Below are 17,195 nucleotides of genomic sequence, written 5' to 3'. Positions count from 1 at the left end.
ACCTGCTTTAGACTCTGCTGTTTGGACTTTCTTAGCTCCTCATATTTCCATTTCCACAGAATTTTTTCTGACTTCAGCTTCTCTATCTCTTTCTCCAGAGATAAGCGGATTCTGCAGTGTTACAAGAATGATAACAAACAATACTTTAAAATATTGCATGGGTTCCAGGACTATATTCTTCAAGATGCGGAAGGGTTTTGTTGCAGTTCTTGTGGTAGGGAGAATGGCATTTTTAAAAGCAATGGGCAGCTCAATCCTGCATCCAGGTGAGCTAAAGCACGTGCAGTTTTAATCCTAGTGGCTGCTGTTGTTGAAACACACTAGAAGAAGACAAAGGGCTTCTCCACACTTCCACTTGTCCCAGGGGAGCCAACTTGGGCCACAGGATGCTTTCCAAGGTCTTGCGAGACCTCAGAAGTTGCATGGGGGCCCTGCAGTGTGGGTGCACCCACAACAATGGTAGGGTGCTCTGGCACCCAGAGCCCCCTATAGTTGGCACCCCTGTGCCTTCCAAGCAGTTTCCCACTTGTCCCGTGCCTTCTGGGCATGGGTCCATGTGGTTTTGCCTTTGCCATGCCACTTTCCCCTGGAATACCTGCTCGTTTGTGATAGAGATCAGAACAAACCCAATCACCATTTGTTCTGATGCAACACTAAAGATCAGATTTCCCCATGGGATACTGAATACGGTCGTACCTTGGTTTTCAAACAGCTTAGTTCTCAAACGTTTTGGCTCCCCAATGCCGCAAACCCGGAAGTGACTGTTCTGGTTTGCGAACTATTTTTGGAACCCGAACACCCGACGGGGCTTCCGGTTGGCTGCAGGAGCTTCTTGCAGCCAATCAGAAGCCATGCTTTGGTTGCCGAATGTTTTGGAAGTCGAACAGGCTTCCAGAACGGATTCCATTCGACTTCCAATGTATGACTGTACTTATTTACACATTACTCATGTGAAGGGGCAACATGGATACAAAGGAACTGCAGGGTTGCACAGTTCCTTGTAGCCTCTTTAGTGTTGAGAGATAACTTCTGAAGTGGGAAGCCATTTTTATCCATGCAAGCTCCCTGCATGTTTTAGAATCGAGAAGGAAGGATGCTTTAAAAACTTGTATCCATATCAGGGCACTGGATGAGATGACCATCAAGGTCCCCTCCAATGCTGTCATTCTTTCTGAATGGTATCGGCTGCCTGTTGGATGTTTTTAATGTAGAATGGTAGCTTTAGTTCCATGATAGTTTCAGTTACATAGATTCCATAGGTGTATTTCAGTGAACAGACAAATCTGAGACTTGGGTTCATCGCTCTGCCACTGTCAGCCCTCCACTAACTAGCAAGATAGGGGTGAAGCTGGAAATCATCACAGGACAGGATAACATGCCATATTGCTAATTTAATTTCATATGGTTGTGTGCAGGACCAAGCTGGTGAACAACTTTATGCAGGGACACTGTTGCTACACTCTTGAACTGGTTCTTAATATGATATTCTCTCTGGGTAAGAATGTCCTCTTGTTTGTGTCTCTCATCCTTGCACACTTTTGGTACTGAATAACTGAATAAATATTTGCCATCATTAGCAAGAGCTGCCAACATAAAATAAATCACACTCAACACCACTGCTCTGTCAATAGTAAGTTCTTAAAACACTGCACAGTGGAGCAGACAGTAGGATTTGTAAGAACATTTCATAAAGGCATGTTACTCTTTTTTCAGGTTGTTGACAGGCACCATCTCGCAAAGTTAATAAGAAAGATAAATGGGGGAAATAAGAACTAGTCCCCAATGAATTTGGCATTGGAACTAGACTTTTCACTACCTGCAAAATACACTGTAATTCTATTCCAAAATTGGCCTGTTAAAAGTTTTTCTTGGAGAAAAATGTGGGGATTTTTTTAACAGAAGGAAATGTGTTATTAACTTACTTTTGCTCCTTCTGCAAGATTTTCCTTGATTCATGAAGATGCAAATGCAACACAGAAAGATGTACTACTTCATCGTCCTGAGATCTGCTTTCATTCTCTTTGCTTGTGTCAGGATTTTCCAGAAAAACTGATCTGTGTTTGCCTCTGGAATCAAGAATCTCCAAATTGATTATTTTATCTTGGTGGTCTCCTAAAGGGTTTTCAGTCGCATAAACTTCCTGAAATGAAAAAGTGGGTAAAAGATTGCAGCCTCAGAATGTTTAGAACTATGGTGGGAATTGGTTCATTTTTGTGATTTAAAAAAGACCCATATCTATTTACCTGACAGAGACTTTCTACCTCAAAAATCTTGTTGTTCTGGACATGTTTAACAGGCTCTTTCTCCAGAGATGCTAAATGGTCCTCTGTCATCAAACAAATTTCAGAAAAGGCAAAGCTCTTTTTCCTCACGCTCCTAGCTTCCACATCTTCATTTTCTGTGAGCAAACATTGGTTTATTTTCTTCAGGGCACTCAGCTCTTTCATTGAGGCTTCCAGCTTAAGCTTCAGTTGCCTCCCTTCTTCACGGGCTTTATTTCTTTCAGCTCTGACTTTGCTCCATTTCTCACGCCAGTTGGCCGTGCAGTCTGACCACCAACGCATGGTCTTCTCCATTTGGGCTGCCCTAGCTTTGGCTTCTTCAAGCTCTCGAAGCCGTAACTCCTCACAAATTTCCCAGTCGCTGCTGTTATAAATATACACAGAGGGGCGGTAGGATGGGGGTGGAAGTATTCTTGGCGATAGGACACTGGAGTTGCAGGTGCTACATGCTTTTGCACAGTTCTGTGCTTCAACATCATGGGGCTCCTTTAGTTGGTTTCTAAGGAGCTGCTTGTTACAGACAGAGTCAAAATTCATGTCTCAGGTGATTCACTTGTTTCCACACCTGAAGTAAAAAAGGAAGGCTAAATTTATAAACACATTAACAAAACAAGCCCAAGTTCAAGAGGCAAAGTAAGTCCCAGATTGATAGAACCATTAATAATGCATTATTCTAATTCAGTGCAAATACTTCACTACATCTAACATGACAGTCATCACTGACTTAACTTATAAACAGTGCTGGATTTATGTATAAGCTAAACAAGCTATAGCTTAGGGGCCCACTCTTTTGGGGGCCCCCAAAAAATGTAAAGAAAAAACCCCACTGGATGTACATTTCCAAAATATAAGATAAAAAACAAATAAAATAAAACCTACATACAGCAACATTGTTTTTCAGTGTATTTCAGTTCAACAGTTCAACAATTACTTTGATGAAATACATATTTTGTTATGTGCAAATGGCTTTAGATACCTATTAGGTCTATAAATTACCATATAGCATATATTCAATACAAAAAACAGCGACAATTTGTTGTTGGCAAAGGGCAGTTGGACATATAAAGGGCCCCATTACCTTCAGTAGCCCAGGGCCTCATCAAACCTAAATCCGACCCTGCTTACAAAGGCTCTTGTGGCACCTTAAAGGCTAGCACATTAATTACAGCAGAAGCAAAAACTTCTTGTTGAGTTTTGTTGAGCTTCTGTGGATTAGATTCCATGTCATGTATAAAGTACAGTCTTCAGCTGGCAGTTGTAAACATGGGTGTAAAGAGAACAGCATTTAGAAAAGCTGGATTTAAATTACAATGGCCTGGATCCGATTAACCTGGTGCACTAGCGGAAGCCAGCACACAAGGGTCACCCACTAATGAAGTCATATTCTTTTCAGCTCTGCATAGGGGCAATAGCTTTCTGTTCTTCTGCAGGCATTAACTTACTAAGCATTCATTTGATATCACCACCACTAAATCCATGCTCAAGTATCAGGGAACCCCCAGAACAACATACAGGGGGAGAAGGGGGTCATTCTGTCTGGCAAGCAGAAATGCTTGTGCTCAGAAAACACTAAATTCCTCCCAATGAAATGCAAAAAGTACAGAGTTGCATTCAGGGTTTTTTTTAATGCTAGGATCTTGGGTTGAAAGGCAGGTAACAACAACAACAAATAATAATAATAATTCAGAATGAATGCACTTAATGAATGCACTTAAGTCAGCTATGCTTATTCACTTCAACAGGTCTACTCTGAGAAGGGCTAGTCTGTCCATTCAGGTGCATAATAAGCACAGTGGCCCTTCACACCATCAGGAATTGGTGATAGTGCAATTGGTGATATCATATGAATGCTTAGTAAATTCATGCCTGCAGAAGAGCAAAAAGCCATTGCCCCTATCCAGAGCTGAAAAGAATAGGACTGAACTGCTTGTTGTTGTTGTTGTTTAGTCGTTTAGTCGTGTCCGACTCTTCGTGACCCCATGGACCAGAGCACGCCAGGCACCTCTGTCCTCCACTACCTCTCGCAGTTTGGTCAAATATTCCAGGTTCCTATGCAATATTTTTCTTTACAGCATTGGACTTTCCTTTCGCTTCCAGGCATATCCGCAACTGAGCGTCCTTTCGGCTTTGGCCCAGCCGCTTCATCAGCTCTGGATCTACTTGTACTTGCCCTCCGCTCTTCCCCAGTAGCATGTTGGACGCCTTCCGACCTGAGGGGCTCATCTTCCAGCGTCATAACTTTTATATGCCTGTTGTCTTTGTCCATGGAGTTTTCTTGGCAGGGATACTGGAGTGGCTTGCCGGTTCCTGCTCCAGGTGGATCACGTTTGGTCAAAACTCTCCACTATGACCTGTTCATCTTGTGTGCCCTGCTCGGCGTAGTTCATAGCTTCTCTGAGTTCTTCAAGCCCCTTCGCCACGGCAAGGCAGTGATCCATGAAGGGGTAACTGCTTGATAAGTGGCAATTCAGCTATGTCATGCTGGAGTGTTCCTTTAAAGTTCCTTTGTTAATTTATACAGCCAAAGTTAATTTACCTTTTGTCTAAACAAACCTAATTTGATAGGACAATCTATTATGTGGAATCAGACTTGTAACTGCCCTTCTCTTCTCATCACCCATTAGAATGTGATTTGTCCTCCTGAGTCAAGTTTCAAACACAATCAGATTTTTAAAAAGTGTCCATTGTAAAAAAAAATTTTTTTTACCACCCCTCTATTGCCAAGCATGGCATGGTCTGTGTGGCAGCTGTAAGGTCAAACAACTATTTGGACTATTTCTTAGAACTATGTCATTTCAGAATGAATGGAGAGGGGAGAAATAGCGATTTTAAGAGGAATGCATCCTTATGTATCTAGTATTACACACCATATACCTACAGGCCATCAGAATATTTCATGTCTATAGTTTCTCTCCACTCTCAGTTTATAAATTACTGAGACAATGTGGTAGGCTACCTAAAGATATTTATGTTTCCACTTAAAGTGTCCACGTTATACTTTATAGCCTAAAAAAGTTTCCAAGTGTATAAGATCAGACCAAAAGCCAAAGAAAAGAAAATATATACAATTCCTTATCCAGAACATAGATAAAACTCATCCAACACTGCTTGGTTCTCCCACTGAGTTTGATAGATTCTGCAGCTGAGTTCAGCTGACAGCATTCACAGTCTCAAGACCACCCAGATGACTTAAGAAAGCATTGAGTTTGTCAGTCCTGTTTCCTGGAAATGTTGCCCTTGAGATTGGGGGACTAAAACCCTCCAAAGTCTCAAGAACATGAATATATTATATTAAAGTACACAAAATATAAAGGACATACAATTTTGAATAAGGATGAAGTTTCAAATTACATCTGCCCATCACCAAACAAAAAGACAGTTGAGAATGTCAAATGTCACACAATTTAAACTGCCCTTTATCAGCAGAATGAAAAACTGCACACCATTATTATTATTATTTAATTCATACTCTCCTTATATCCCCAAAGGGTTTCTAGGCAGGTAACAACTATAAAATCAATTATAAAACAATCACACAATACACAATGACAATTCCATCAGACCATCATAACAACCTTCCTTAAAATCCAAAATAAAACAAGTGAGTTAAAAACAATTAGAACTCTTTAAAAACAGCAAAAACAGTAAGATCAGAAGTTCAAATTCAGGAGCATGTTCACCTAAACAAATGTGTCCTCAGAAGGCAGAGGTACTGATTGGCGCCTCTAGCACTAGCATCACAAAGAACTATCTAAAGCCTCCCATTATCAATTTCTCACTTGCTCTCTTCCATTTACTCTTAAAAGAGCTTCAGAATGGTTTGCAGTTTTTCTAGAAGGAAAAAAGAGGAGACGGACCCCACCCCCAATAGTGTTGCAATTTATCACAAACTTTGAGAGGTAGAGAATGCCCAATGGGTTTCTGTTTTTACCTGCTTTGTTGGCAAAGGGCTATAAATTGCTGGATTTTTATTTACTTAATTAATATATTTCTGCTCGATCTTTCTGCCATCATAGAACACAAGTAATCCAGACACTGCTGAGCTTTAGCAAGATGGCTGCATCATGTGCCTTCACGTCATGCCCTTACCCCAGTGGTATACTCAGAAGAACATGCCTCAGATGCCAGTTAAAGGAAAATATAATAATAATAATAATAATAATAATAATAATAATAATAATAATAATAATGATGATGATGATGATGATGGAAGAATTCCCTGGAGGCCAAGGTCCAGGTTTGGGGCAAGTACCCTTTGGTGACAGATATTCAAAGTCACAAAATATGCATCAGAGTGTAGAAATATAGGCTGTTGGACCTTTAAAATATGTCCTTGTGAGTTCCAAAACTCTTCTCTTCCCCTAGCATAGAAAAAGACCACACACTTGGTAAGTTAAAAATGGTTTACTTACAAACTTTCCAAAGGTTGGATTCATGGGTTTTCCATACAGCATGCAGAAAAATTTGCACAACCAGCAAAACCTGGCTTAGTTACAGTTGTGAAAGTTCCTGCATTATTGGTGTAGGAACTCAAGAGTGACTTGTAAGAGTCATGGTCTGAGCTTCTTGGGTAGACTGAAAGGCTTGATTACCTAGTCCCTCCCAAGGTGAGCTAAGCCTGGCAGAACAGATTACTCTGTGGTCTTAACCCCATCATGCATTAATTAGACTTAAGCATGTTGTTTATATTAGGCTGGTTATCCCACAGAAGACAGGTTCAGTTTTTTATGTCTCTGATAAATACATCTTATACATTGCAGCACCATTTCTGGGCTTTGTGTGTGATAAACAGGGGTGGGGGGGGGAGGCACATATGGAAAAACCATAATTATGATCAGATGACTTTTCAGGGAGGGATTATGGTTTAGAAGGGAGGGATTATGATTTATAAAATGAACCCACCAGGTGAAAAATGAAATTCTCTGTGCAGAGATTTGGTAGGAAAACCAAGCCATATGGATGAACTGTATTAAATGTTTTGCATTAGGAATTGTTTTTAATAACATACAGCAGATGAGATATTGCTTCCCACTGGTTCAGTTCTACATAGCTGGAAACATTTCCCCCCTGGCATCGTGCACTGCTATGATGCTTCTTCCCATGCCTCTTACCCTACATGGGCACATGAGATAATTAAGAGAATGCACTGAAGAAAATGCGTCATGCACTGTAGCCTGGAAGGGCTGCTGACACAGTCCATTGGTGATACTAGATATTTGGTTAGCCTGGGGCTATAGACCAATTATAAGCAGATGGGTCTACACTCTAGGGATTGTCTGCAGACAGCAAAACTTCTCTAAGCACATTCTGCGGATGAAATTCTGAAGCAGTGAACTTGCATGTGCAAAAATTCAGTTGATTGGCATGCAGTGACTCCATGACAGCCTGTTTATCAGGGAGATCACATTATGTATTGGCAAAACACCTAAAAAAGAGGACTTGTCTACCAAGGAAAGGCAAATCTGGAGACAATTTACTTAAAATAAATTACAATTGACTTCAGAAGCAATTAGTTACATTCCTGAATCTCCTCAGATGTTAAGCCAATAAATCCCATCCACCAACAATGTGATTTCATACATTTCTCTCTCTCTGCTAAATCAGTAACCAAGGATAAAAGTTGAATGTACATGGGTCTTTGATTTAAAGTGGCTTTGACACATCCTGTGACAAAGGACTGCCTGCAATCACCCATTGGTGGTGCTATTACTGGACTGTATTTAGCTAATTTCTACTCTGAGTAAGCCCACTGAAATGAAAAGACCTAAGTTAGTCATAGCCCATTAATTTCTATAGGGCTACTTGGAGTATGACCAATGTTGGATACAACCCACCTCCTTTGATTTGCCTTATTTTGAGAGCAGGATATAGGAGAATTGGCCAGATGAGATATTGTTCCTACACTGCATGGGGCAAAATTACATTTCAGTAAAGAGCAATAAATGGAAATCCATCAGCATACAATCAGTTTTTTGTGTGTGTTTTTTTAAAAAAAGAAAAATACACATAGACAATGGGACAATTTCCCAGTGCTTTTAGAATCTAACATTTTAAAGAGGATTAACACTGTTTCAAACTATGAAGGGGTGATGTATTTTTATTACAGTACTAAAATTAGTATAGCATGTATAGGTTGCCACTCTTGCCTCAAAGTGGCTTACAGTTAATAAAATCCAAAAACTATATATATTATACATCTCTCTCTCTCAATATATATCAATCAGTTTATTGGACTAGCCAAAGGCCATGAGAATTTAATTACATAGATACCTAACTACCTACTTACTTATATTTTTCATTTATTCTGACTTCCTCTTGCAGCACAAGATAAATGAGGAGATTGTGTGATACCACCTCTTACCTTCTCTTTGTGAAATAGAGACAAAAGGCACAGGTTTTATACGTGAACTTAATATCTACCCAGGCCCCAGTATAATGGCCCCAGTATGAGACATTTTGGGAATGGTTTTCAAACCATTCAGCCCGGTTTGAATTGCACATGGTGAATTGTGTTCATGAAATAATTTGCCACATGCCCAGACAACCAGAAAACCTGTTACTAACTTGTGATAATTTTAGCATCACATTTGCATCTGGGCACATGAAAACATAAAAGAGGGAGCTCAATGTTAGGTCCAATCTGGAATGTACGTTTGTTAAAGGTAAAGGTAAAGGTACCCCTGCCCATATGGGCCAGTCTTGACAGACTCTGGGGTTGTGTGCCCATCTCACTTAAGAGGCCGGGGGCCAGCGCTGTCCGGAGACACTTCCGGGTCATGTGGCCAGCATGACATCGCTGCTCTGGCGAGCCAGAGCCGCACACGGAAACGCCGTTTACCTTCCCGCTAGTAAGCGGTCCCTATTTATCTACTTGCACCCGGGGGTGCTTTCGAACTGCTAGGTTGGCAGGCGCTGGGACCGAGCAACGGGAGCGCACCCCGCCACGGGGATTCGAACCGCCGACCTTTCGATCGGCAAGCCCTAGGCGCTGAGGCTTTTACCCACAACGCCACCCGCGTCCCTCAGCAGTAATTTCAGCAAATTACTGCATCCATTTGCTGAAAAATTCTAGATCACCATACCCATTAAAACAGTGTTCAGTGAATGGAATATAATTATAAAGCTCTAGCTTGTCAGCCTCTAGACCTGACGTCAAGCTGTTCAACAGCCACATACTCCATTTCATGTTGGGTCACTGGTTCCAAACTGATTCCTGTCAAGCACCATTCCCCAAATGAACTATGGTGTGAATAATCCAGGGTGTATTGTGCTCTCACATTCTATACAACAAAATAACAGAACTGCCAGCATGTTTGGAAACTATGGAAATAATATTATATTAGCATTCTTTCAGCAGAACCAGATGGACTACAGAATGCCTTCTGCAAACAGGAAAGAGATTTTCATTATTCAGGTCTTCTTAGTCATGAACTACTAGATTGAAGGCTGTTGTCTATCCTTCATATTTCTTCTCAAACCAGGCATAAAATTGTAATTATTTCCAGAAGACTTGGAAGCTGTAATAGAGAAGACTTCTGAGATTTAATACATTCAATATATAAAGACACTTTCCATATTTATATTGTAATTACTTGCAAATACGAGACTTAAATAAATTAGGTACTAGTCAAAATATTCCTAATTGTTTCATAATTTAACCATCAAATGCATTTCCTGTTAGGATATGATTGTAAGTAGTTTAAAATGTCTAGTTTATTATCATGCAAATATGACTAATTTATTTGTATATCTATTTCCATTAAATTCATATCTTTCCTTCATTTATGTGAACAATGACAACTTTGATGAAGGACTAAAGAGAAGGGATGAGGGAAGAAAACCCTTCTTGCTGCTGTTTCCATAATATAAGTAAAGGAAAGGTAAAAAGTACTGGGAGGAAGAAGCCCGGCTAATTCTCCTGTTTGGAGAGCTGTCTCCCTTCCCATTTAACTTAATAACACATGTTTAGATAGGCATGGTATGTAATCAGGGTGTGTGTGTTGTAAAACAGAGCATCATAGCACAATAAAATCTAATTTATTCTAAAAACAAAAGACTGTTCTTAATTAGATTTACAGTGCAATCTTTTCTCAGAAAGGGAAGTTCCATTTTGAACAATGAGGATTAATTCCTCATCAGCGGGTTTGGTATTGAACCCTTCTCTGTGCTAAATAAATCATCAAGTTTGGCGACACTTTACAAAGTATTAAAGAAAAGGCCCCTGACCTGAGTAGCTTAGAAACTAACATTCAATGCAGGGAAGAAAAAGTTGTAGACAGATGTAGACTGACAAAAGAACAAGTGTTTATCACATTTGCATGAACATAGGCTTTATTATGGCTCAGTAGGGAAACTCAGGCCTGGGGCCAAAAGTAGCCCTCCAGACCACTGTATCTGGCCCTCAGGACTCTCATTGGACCAGGTGGCCTCCTTAGACGACACCCCCTTATCCACAACTCTCCTCTTAGCAGCCCTGTTCTGCTATCACAAGTGTTTTTGCTTGACTGGATTGTGTCCTTGAACTGTGATCATACCTCTTGCTTTCATCAATGGAGAAATATGTGTCTGTAGGTGGAGGAACCTCTGACTTTTACACGGCTGGAATATGGCCGGCTGTATAAATGCCACACCTACTGATCCATCTACTTTTGGTCCTTGCCCAATCCACCGCTAGCATATGACCTCCCAGAGGGTTCCATGAGAGAGAGAAAGTGGCCCCCAGGCTGCAAAAGGTCCAGCCCCTTTGTGGTAGGGTATTAGATAAAGGGATTGGAAGGGACGTGACACAGTTCTCATGCTGAAGCTGGTCTCACCATTTCAGATGCCTCAATGAAAGACCACCTGGGAGTCACCTGTAAGCCACTTTGAGGTCTTTGAAGGAAGTATAATAGAAAAAAATGCTAAAGTTCACTCTCAAAAGGAAACATTTGCATGACAGAATCCTTCTGAAAACAGGTAGTGTCCAGAAATTTTCTGAAATATGAATGCAATAGCATCTATATCTGAATGTATTATGCACAAGCTGCTTTCGAAAGAAGCCACTTGGGGGGTTGGCTGTCACCCATAGTTTGTTTAATTTTTATTTTTATTTTAGGGCAAGAAAGTAAAGGGGAAAAATATATATTTTTTCAGGGGGAGGCAACTATAAGTGAATTAGAGAGAATATACAGCTGGCAGGAGGTAAATGGCTCGTGTTCATCCAGCAACTTGTTATTGAATTAAACTAATTCTAATATTATCTGAAATTGGAAACCTGTAAGCATTAAAAGGAACATCTGGTAAGCCACTAGGACTTGAAAATTCTCAATCTATTACAAATCTAATATAGAATCAATCTGCATATCATTAGGTTTGTGAAATGTGGCCCCAAGCTAGATATCACTTGCTTAGAGTTATTCCCTCTCCTCTTGGGACAACGACTTGTATGCAAAGAAACTAAGGTTTAATATAGAGCAGACTCATTGGAATTAATGAACCTAAAGGTATCCATTTCAATGGGTTTACTCAGAGAAAAACTAAGCTAACTAACTCTTCAAGCTTCACTTTCTATCCAACCCAAGTTCTAAGCAGAGTTGTAGGAAAAGTTTATGGAACTAAAACTGCAATCCTATGAACACTTATTTAGGGAAAGAGTCCACTGAATCCAATGAAAATTTCCCCAAAATATGGAACCAGATTTCATGACTGTTTTGGGTCCTATTCTATATTACTGGATCAAGATACCATTTTTGTTTGTTTGTTTGTTTGTTTAGCATCTCATATTCACTGTGGGGAAATATTAGTCTGAAACTCACATCTGCTTTCCCCCATTATACTTTTCCAGGTGACCCATTCCAAGCATATGTAACGATAATGCCATTTTGTTGGTGCTACATAGCAAAAATACATTTTCATCACAGGCCAGCTGAGCAAAAGATTTCAGAAATAACTGTTCTCTTACTTCACTGGCAATGATTAAAGGTTAAACAAAGGTAAAGCAAGAGAAAAACTGCCCTACAAAAACCAGGCCTGTATGCTGGGCTACAGTCGTATAAGAGGTCAGTCCAAATCAGATATCGGAAGTAGTTGTACTGTTCCTCACACCTTCTCCAATTACGACGAACTGTTCCACAGATCAAAACCAGACTGAACTTGGACACTAACATACACCATTTTCCTCCACACAGCTTTTTTCTCTGCAAAGAGGACTTTTTCCAACCTCCAACTCAAATATAAATGCAGTGAGTTTTCCTTCCTTTCAAATACATCGTTCAACATGGTGTCAAGTCTGATTAGCAGAAGGCAGGTTCATCAACAGTAAATAATTTGATGCGTTAAGGGAAAGTGATTCCATGAAGAAGTGACATTCTGTTAAGTAACTAGCAGGTCAAGTACTGCATTTTAAATCATACGCTCTACCCGAAAAGGGAAATGTACTGAGACACACGCTTACAGCTACAGTGAGATGAAATAGTCCTGGCAGTAAATCAAAAGTGTTGGGTAAAACAGATGTGTGAAACACAACTGCTTGGGCTTCATATATGAAAAGAGGAGTTATTTCATTATTTTGATATGTATACAATACAAGATAATTTTCCTTTTCACACCCTGGAAATCGTCTTCAGTATTTTTAGTGCTAAACCATTTCTGTTGTTTGTGATACTAGAAGTGCAGAATATATATGCAAGTGAATTTCTGAGTTTCCGTTCCACCAGCCAGTTCTGATTTTCTGGTGCTTGTGTGTCTGCTGATATGCCTTACAACATGAGGCTGTCAAACGTGCTCCCTGCAGAGTTCTGAAGAGCTCTAGGTTTGTTTGGTTAAAGCAGAGCAACATACGGTAGATTTTTCTTTAAAAAACAAAACAAAAATACCTCAAATGAAGCTTCTAACTCTTTTTTTTTTATAAAAAAACCAAAACACCTGCTTCTGTGCTTTAAGAAAATAAAAATCCAGAACTCTTCAATGCTTCACAGACAAGAAAGTTCACTTCTTACAAAACTCAGGGAGCTGGAGAAACATCAGATAGAAGAAAACATAGACATGGAAAAGGTCAGAGAAACAAAGCAAAAGAGACTTCTTGTGGGAGCCCTGATCTGACACGAGGTGGGTAGTGACATCTGGCTTCAACTCAAAAGGGGAGAGAAGATCCCACCCAAATCACCCAGTTATTTGGCCCACACACTCTGATGATCTGGGATCCTTACTGGAGATCACAGGCTGGAGCGCCATTTGCTGGGGCCGTTCTGCTTAGAGTTTTCTGCATCAAGAATCATCTTGGACTAAATTTCCTACCAGGCCCCCCTCCAACACAAGATGGTATGGGGAAAGGCAACCAATTTAAAAGAAAAAAAATGAGCAACCAGTGAGCCAGGCAGCCTCTGTCCCAATCCATCTTCCAAGGAAAACAGCATATTAGTGTACTACAGCAGTGTTTCCCAACCTTTTTTGGGCAAAGGCACACCACCATTAGAAAATGTTTTAAAAATTAACTCCGTGCCTATATTGACTATATATAAAGTAACTCTCTTTAATAGGAATCAAATAAACACAAAGATAGTATTTTATAATTACTTTATTATGAAATAGTAAGTAAACAGAAATATGAAAAATTATAAAATACTTTATTCAGTGCGCAACCTGGGCCTGTTTACCATGCGCACAACATCATCCAACACATGAACTAGGTCTGCTGGTAAAGTCTTGGCTACGAGGGCCTCACGGTGCAAAAAACAATGCGTAACAATCACATCTGGATTTCTTTCCTTCACTCTGCTTACAAAGCCTTTGAAACCTTCCTAGATATCATCGTCATTTGCATGCTGTTTCCATAGTTAAAAACCATGCTCGAGGCGGCTTACGACATGGCAATATTTACATAATTACCCAAATGCACACATAAGAAACCGTATCAAAGCGCCCACAACAAAATTAAGCAATCCCCACACAAGTTATAACGAGATCTATAAAGAGTAGTTTAGTATCACGAACAGCAAGATGGACATAAACAAAATAAAATCTTGACTCTAACAACCCCACCCGGCCTAAATCTCCTGCGCGCACCGATGCCCACGCAGGCATTTCCAGCAGCTCTTCCTCCTCCGCCTCTTTTTGCGTTGCCAGCAAAGAAGGAATGAGGAAGAAAAGGTGCAGCGGCGAAGAAGCGCGCCTTCTCAGAATGCCGCTGCTGCCCGAGGACTACATTTCCCAGAATGCCGCGGCCGCCCAGCCGAGATGCGCCCTGATTGGACGGCGTTGCTAAGCCGCTCGCGCCGGGGCTGAGCGTTCGGCAGAGGCGCGCGCCATAAGACGGGCGTCGTGCGCGGAGCCTGGCTCGGGTCGCCAATGCTGCGGGCGGACATGGCGAGCTGGGCGGGACTCGGGCGCGCGCTGGGCGCCTGCTGCCTCCTGGGCCTCTTCTGCGGCACTGCGCTGCCCTTCTCGCTGCAGGGCGCGAACGAGAAAGCGCCCGCCTCCCTCCCACGGCACACCAGGTAACGTCTCGCGGCACACTAGTGTGCCGCGGAACACCGGTTGGGAAACACTGTACTACAGTATCATCTGCAGACAAAAGAACTCTGCAGCAGTGATCTGGTATCAAGTGCCCTGAAACCTCTAGAGCAAGTTATGGCCATCATCTTATGGTGGGACCCCATATGCATCCATTTCCACTATGTTGGGTTTTTTGCCCTTAATATGGTTGTACAGCACACTGTACGCACTGAATAATCAGTCAAATCCTTCTATCGAAATGGTAATTTGCTAGTAAGGCAGTGCAGCTGCGTTCCAGACCCAGCAGTGCCTTCCAATATTTGTCTTGGCATAAGCTATGGATCTGATCTTCCCCTATAAATATTTATTTATTTGCAACGTATCAAAAAGATTTCATCATCGCTTGACAACCACCGGGGCTTTTACTGTTCCCCGAGGACATGATAATGGCATCCATTTACTAAATCTGAGAATGTGAGACATGTTCTCTACAGCTGTTCCAGAATATTGTGAAACTCCTCTTTCCTGGAAGCTTGCAAAACCTAAAAAGCAATGTAAGATCTTTGAAACTGGGCTGCTGCTCTCCCCCTGCTCTTCTCCCCAAGTGAGGGGGTTCAGGATTTATGAGACAGGGTTATTTGAGCACTGCATTTTCCCAACAAGCATGTAAATGACAAATTATCTATCAACCTAGGATTTGAGGAAAGAGTACGGCTGCCTCTGAAAATCTGAAAGAACTTGCAATATGGCCCAAATGGTTTATGGATAATATGGAACATATTGTGGGAGAGTGTCACTGAAGGAATTTCCTGGTCAGATTTTTGCTGATGCCACCAACAGATGTATTCTCATGCAGTTCGGGGTGATAGCCTTGTTCATGTTGTTGCATCAATTTAATTGTGTTGCACTACATCAGCAGGGACATTTGAAACTTTCAGGAAACAGCCTTTGCCTCTGCTTTGCAATTCTGCCCTACTATATCAAGGTAAATCAAATTTCTATTATGAGGCATCAATGGTAACTTTTGCTAGCTATCATTTGCCTACTGGTGTCAACAGCTTATTCTCAAAGATCCAAAAGCAAACAGTGACCCTTTCTACTCACAGTCAAGTGAGGGTGTTGTTTTGTTTTGTTTGTTTGTTTGTTGTTGTTTTGAATTGCTGAAACCAGCCTTTTTAAAAAGGAAACAATTTTTAAAAACAGAGAAACAGTCTGCCTATAGTAATTTTTCAAAAGACCATCAGCATTTTTAGAATTGCATGCTGCACATTTTAAGCTAAAAGCACCCTGCCTACACGGTGTCCTAACAAAGTGCCAGAGTCCAAAGAGATCAGAATATGAGTAATATCATTGAATATCACAAGCTATCCTAGATGCTAACACTTTTTTCTACTTAATGGAGGGAAAAAAGAACTGTGTGACATATTTTGTTATATATACATTTATAGCATTTTAGGTTGCTGTTGCTTGATTTTAAAAAAGGCACAAAACACTAAACTTTAGAAATGAGCATAAACATTAAGTACTTTATACCTAAAACATAAAAGGGATGAAAATTTTGCCAGGCACATTAAATAAACACTGAGAGTAATTGAGCATGCTTCAAATTTTAAACATTAAAAATAATTTCATATAATGCCATAAAAGGTATTACCAAGAGCGCTGAAACAAATGGGAGATGAAATGTAGTTAAGTCCAGTTTAATAATACATTCAAAATCTTCTCCCTCACTTGCACCACTCTCCTATCTTCTCTTCATTTCTGTCACAAACAACTGACAACATCAGTTTTTTAAAAAGAGTTATAAAGAGACAAACACCCCTTACCCTGTGGGTTTGAGGAGCTGTTCTTGCTTCTCAGTGTTACAGACATGAGTAAACAAGAGAATTTCCTGCATCTTTTTCTCATCTGCACGGCTCTGGGGGCCGGCCAACAGGCTTATTTCCAGCATTAAAGCCACTCCACACTAAATGGAAAAGAAATTCCTATTGGCCAGGCTTTATCAAAACTAATACCACAACACAATTCTTTTAATACAATGGCATTAAGCCAATATAAAACATTTTTCTGGTTTCCCTTGTCTACCACTAAGATTTACTAACATCTCCCTGCCCTCACTTGTGCAACATATGAGTAAATCCCTATCATTTTACAGAGAATAAATTTCAAATGGGAGGGGGGCAGTTATACACTCTCCTTTGTGTTACTTTTAATAAATGCCTACATTTTACATATCCTCATACCACACTCAAGGTAGATTTGCACTGTACTGTGCTTATTTGCAAACCAAAATACTAATGTATATGTACAGTCTTGCAAGTGTACGCTGTAAAATGTGAAGCAGAAAACAGCATTTGTAAATATCTCAAAACACACAGTAGACATGTATGCTTGAGGTCCCTGTCATCTGTCCACTAAAAGTACACATATAACTGCATTATT

General features: G+C 40.5%; 1 protein-coding gene across 2 annotated transcripts in view; it reads right to left on the bottom strand.

Annotated features, from left to right (window-relative positions):
- The window catches only part of CCDC102B (coiled-coil domain containing 102B), an 88,790-nt gene extending 72,133 nt beyond the window's left edge, over nt 1–16,657 (bottom strand). For both annotated transcript variants that reach the window (XM_028737443.2, XM_028737444.2), the window contains exons 1-4: nt 16,580–16,657; nt 2,244–2,847; nt 1,923–2,140; nt 3–111 (exon numbers count right to left, since the gene is read on the bottom strand). In XM_028737443.2, the coding sequence (XP_028593276.2) occupies nt 3–111; nt 1,923–2,140; nt 2,244–2,819 (903 nt within the window). In that variant the 5' untranslated portion in view covers nt 2,820–2,847; nt 16,580–16,657. The remainder of the gene's footprint in view (nt 1–2; nt 112–1,922; nt 2,141–2,243; nt 2,848–16,579) is intronic.
- Nucleotides 16,658–17,195: the final 538 nt, after the last annotated feature.

The sequence above is a fragment of the Podarcis muralis genome, chromosome 8 (genome assembly GCF_964188315.1).
Source record: "Podarcis muralis chromosome 8, rPodMur119.hap1.1, whole genome shotgun sequence".
NCBI classification, from domain to species: Eukaryota; Metazoa; Chordata; class Lepidosauria; order Squamata; family Lacertidae; genus Podarcis; species Podarcis muralis.
Note: the sequence above shows the minus strand (reverse complement) of the source record. Positions and strands in the feature narration are given on the sequence as shown.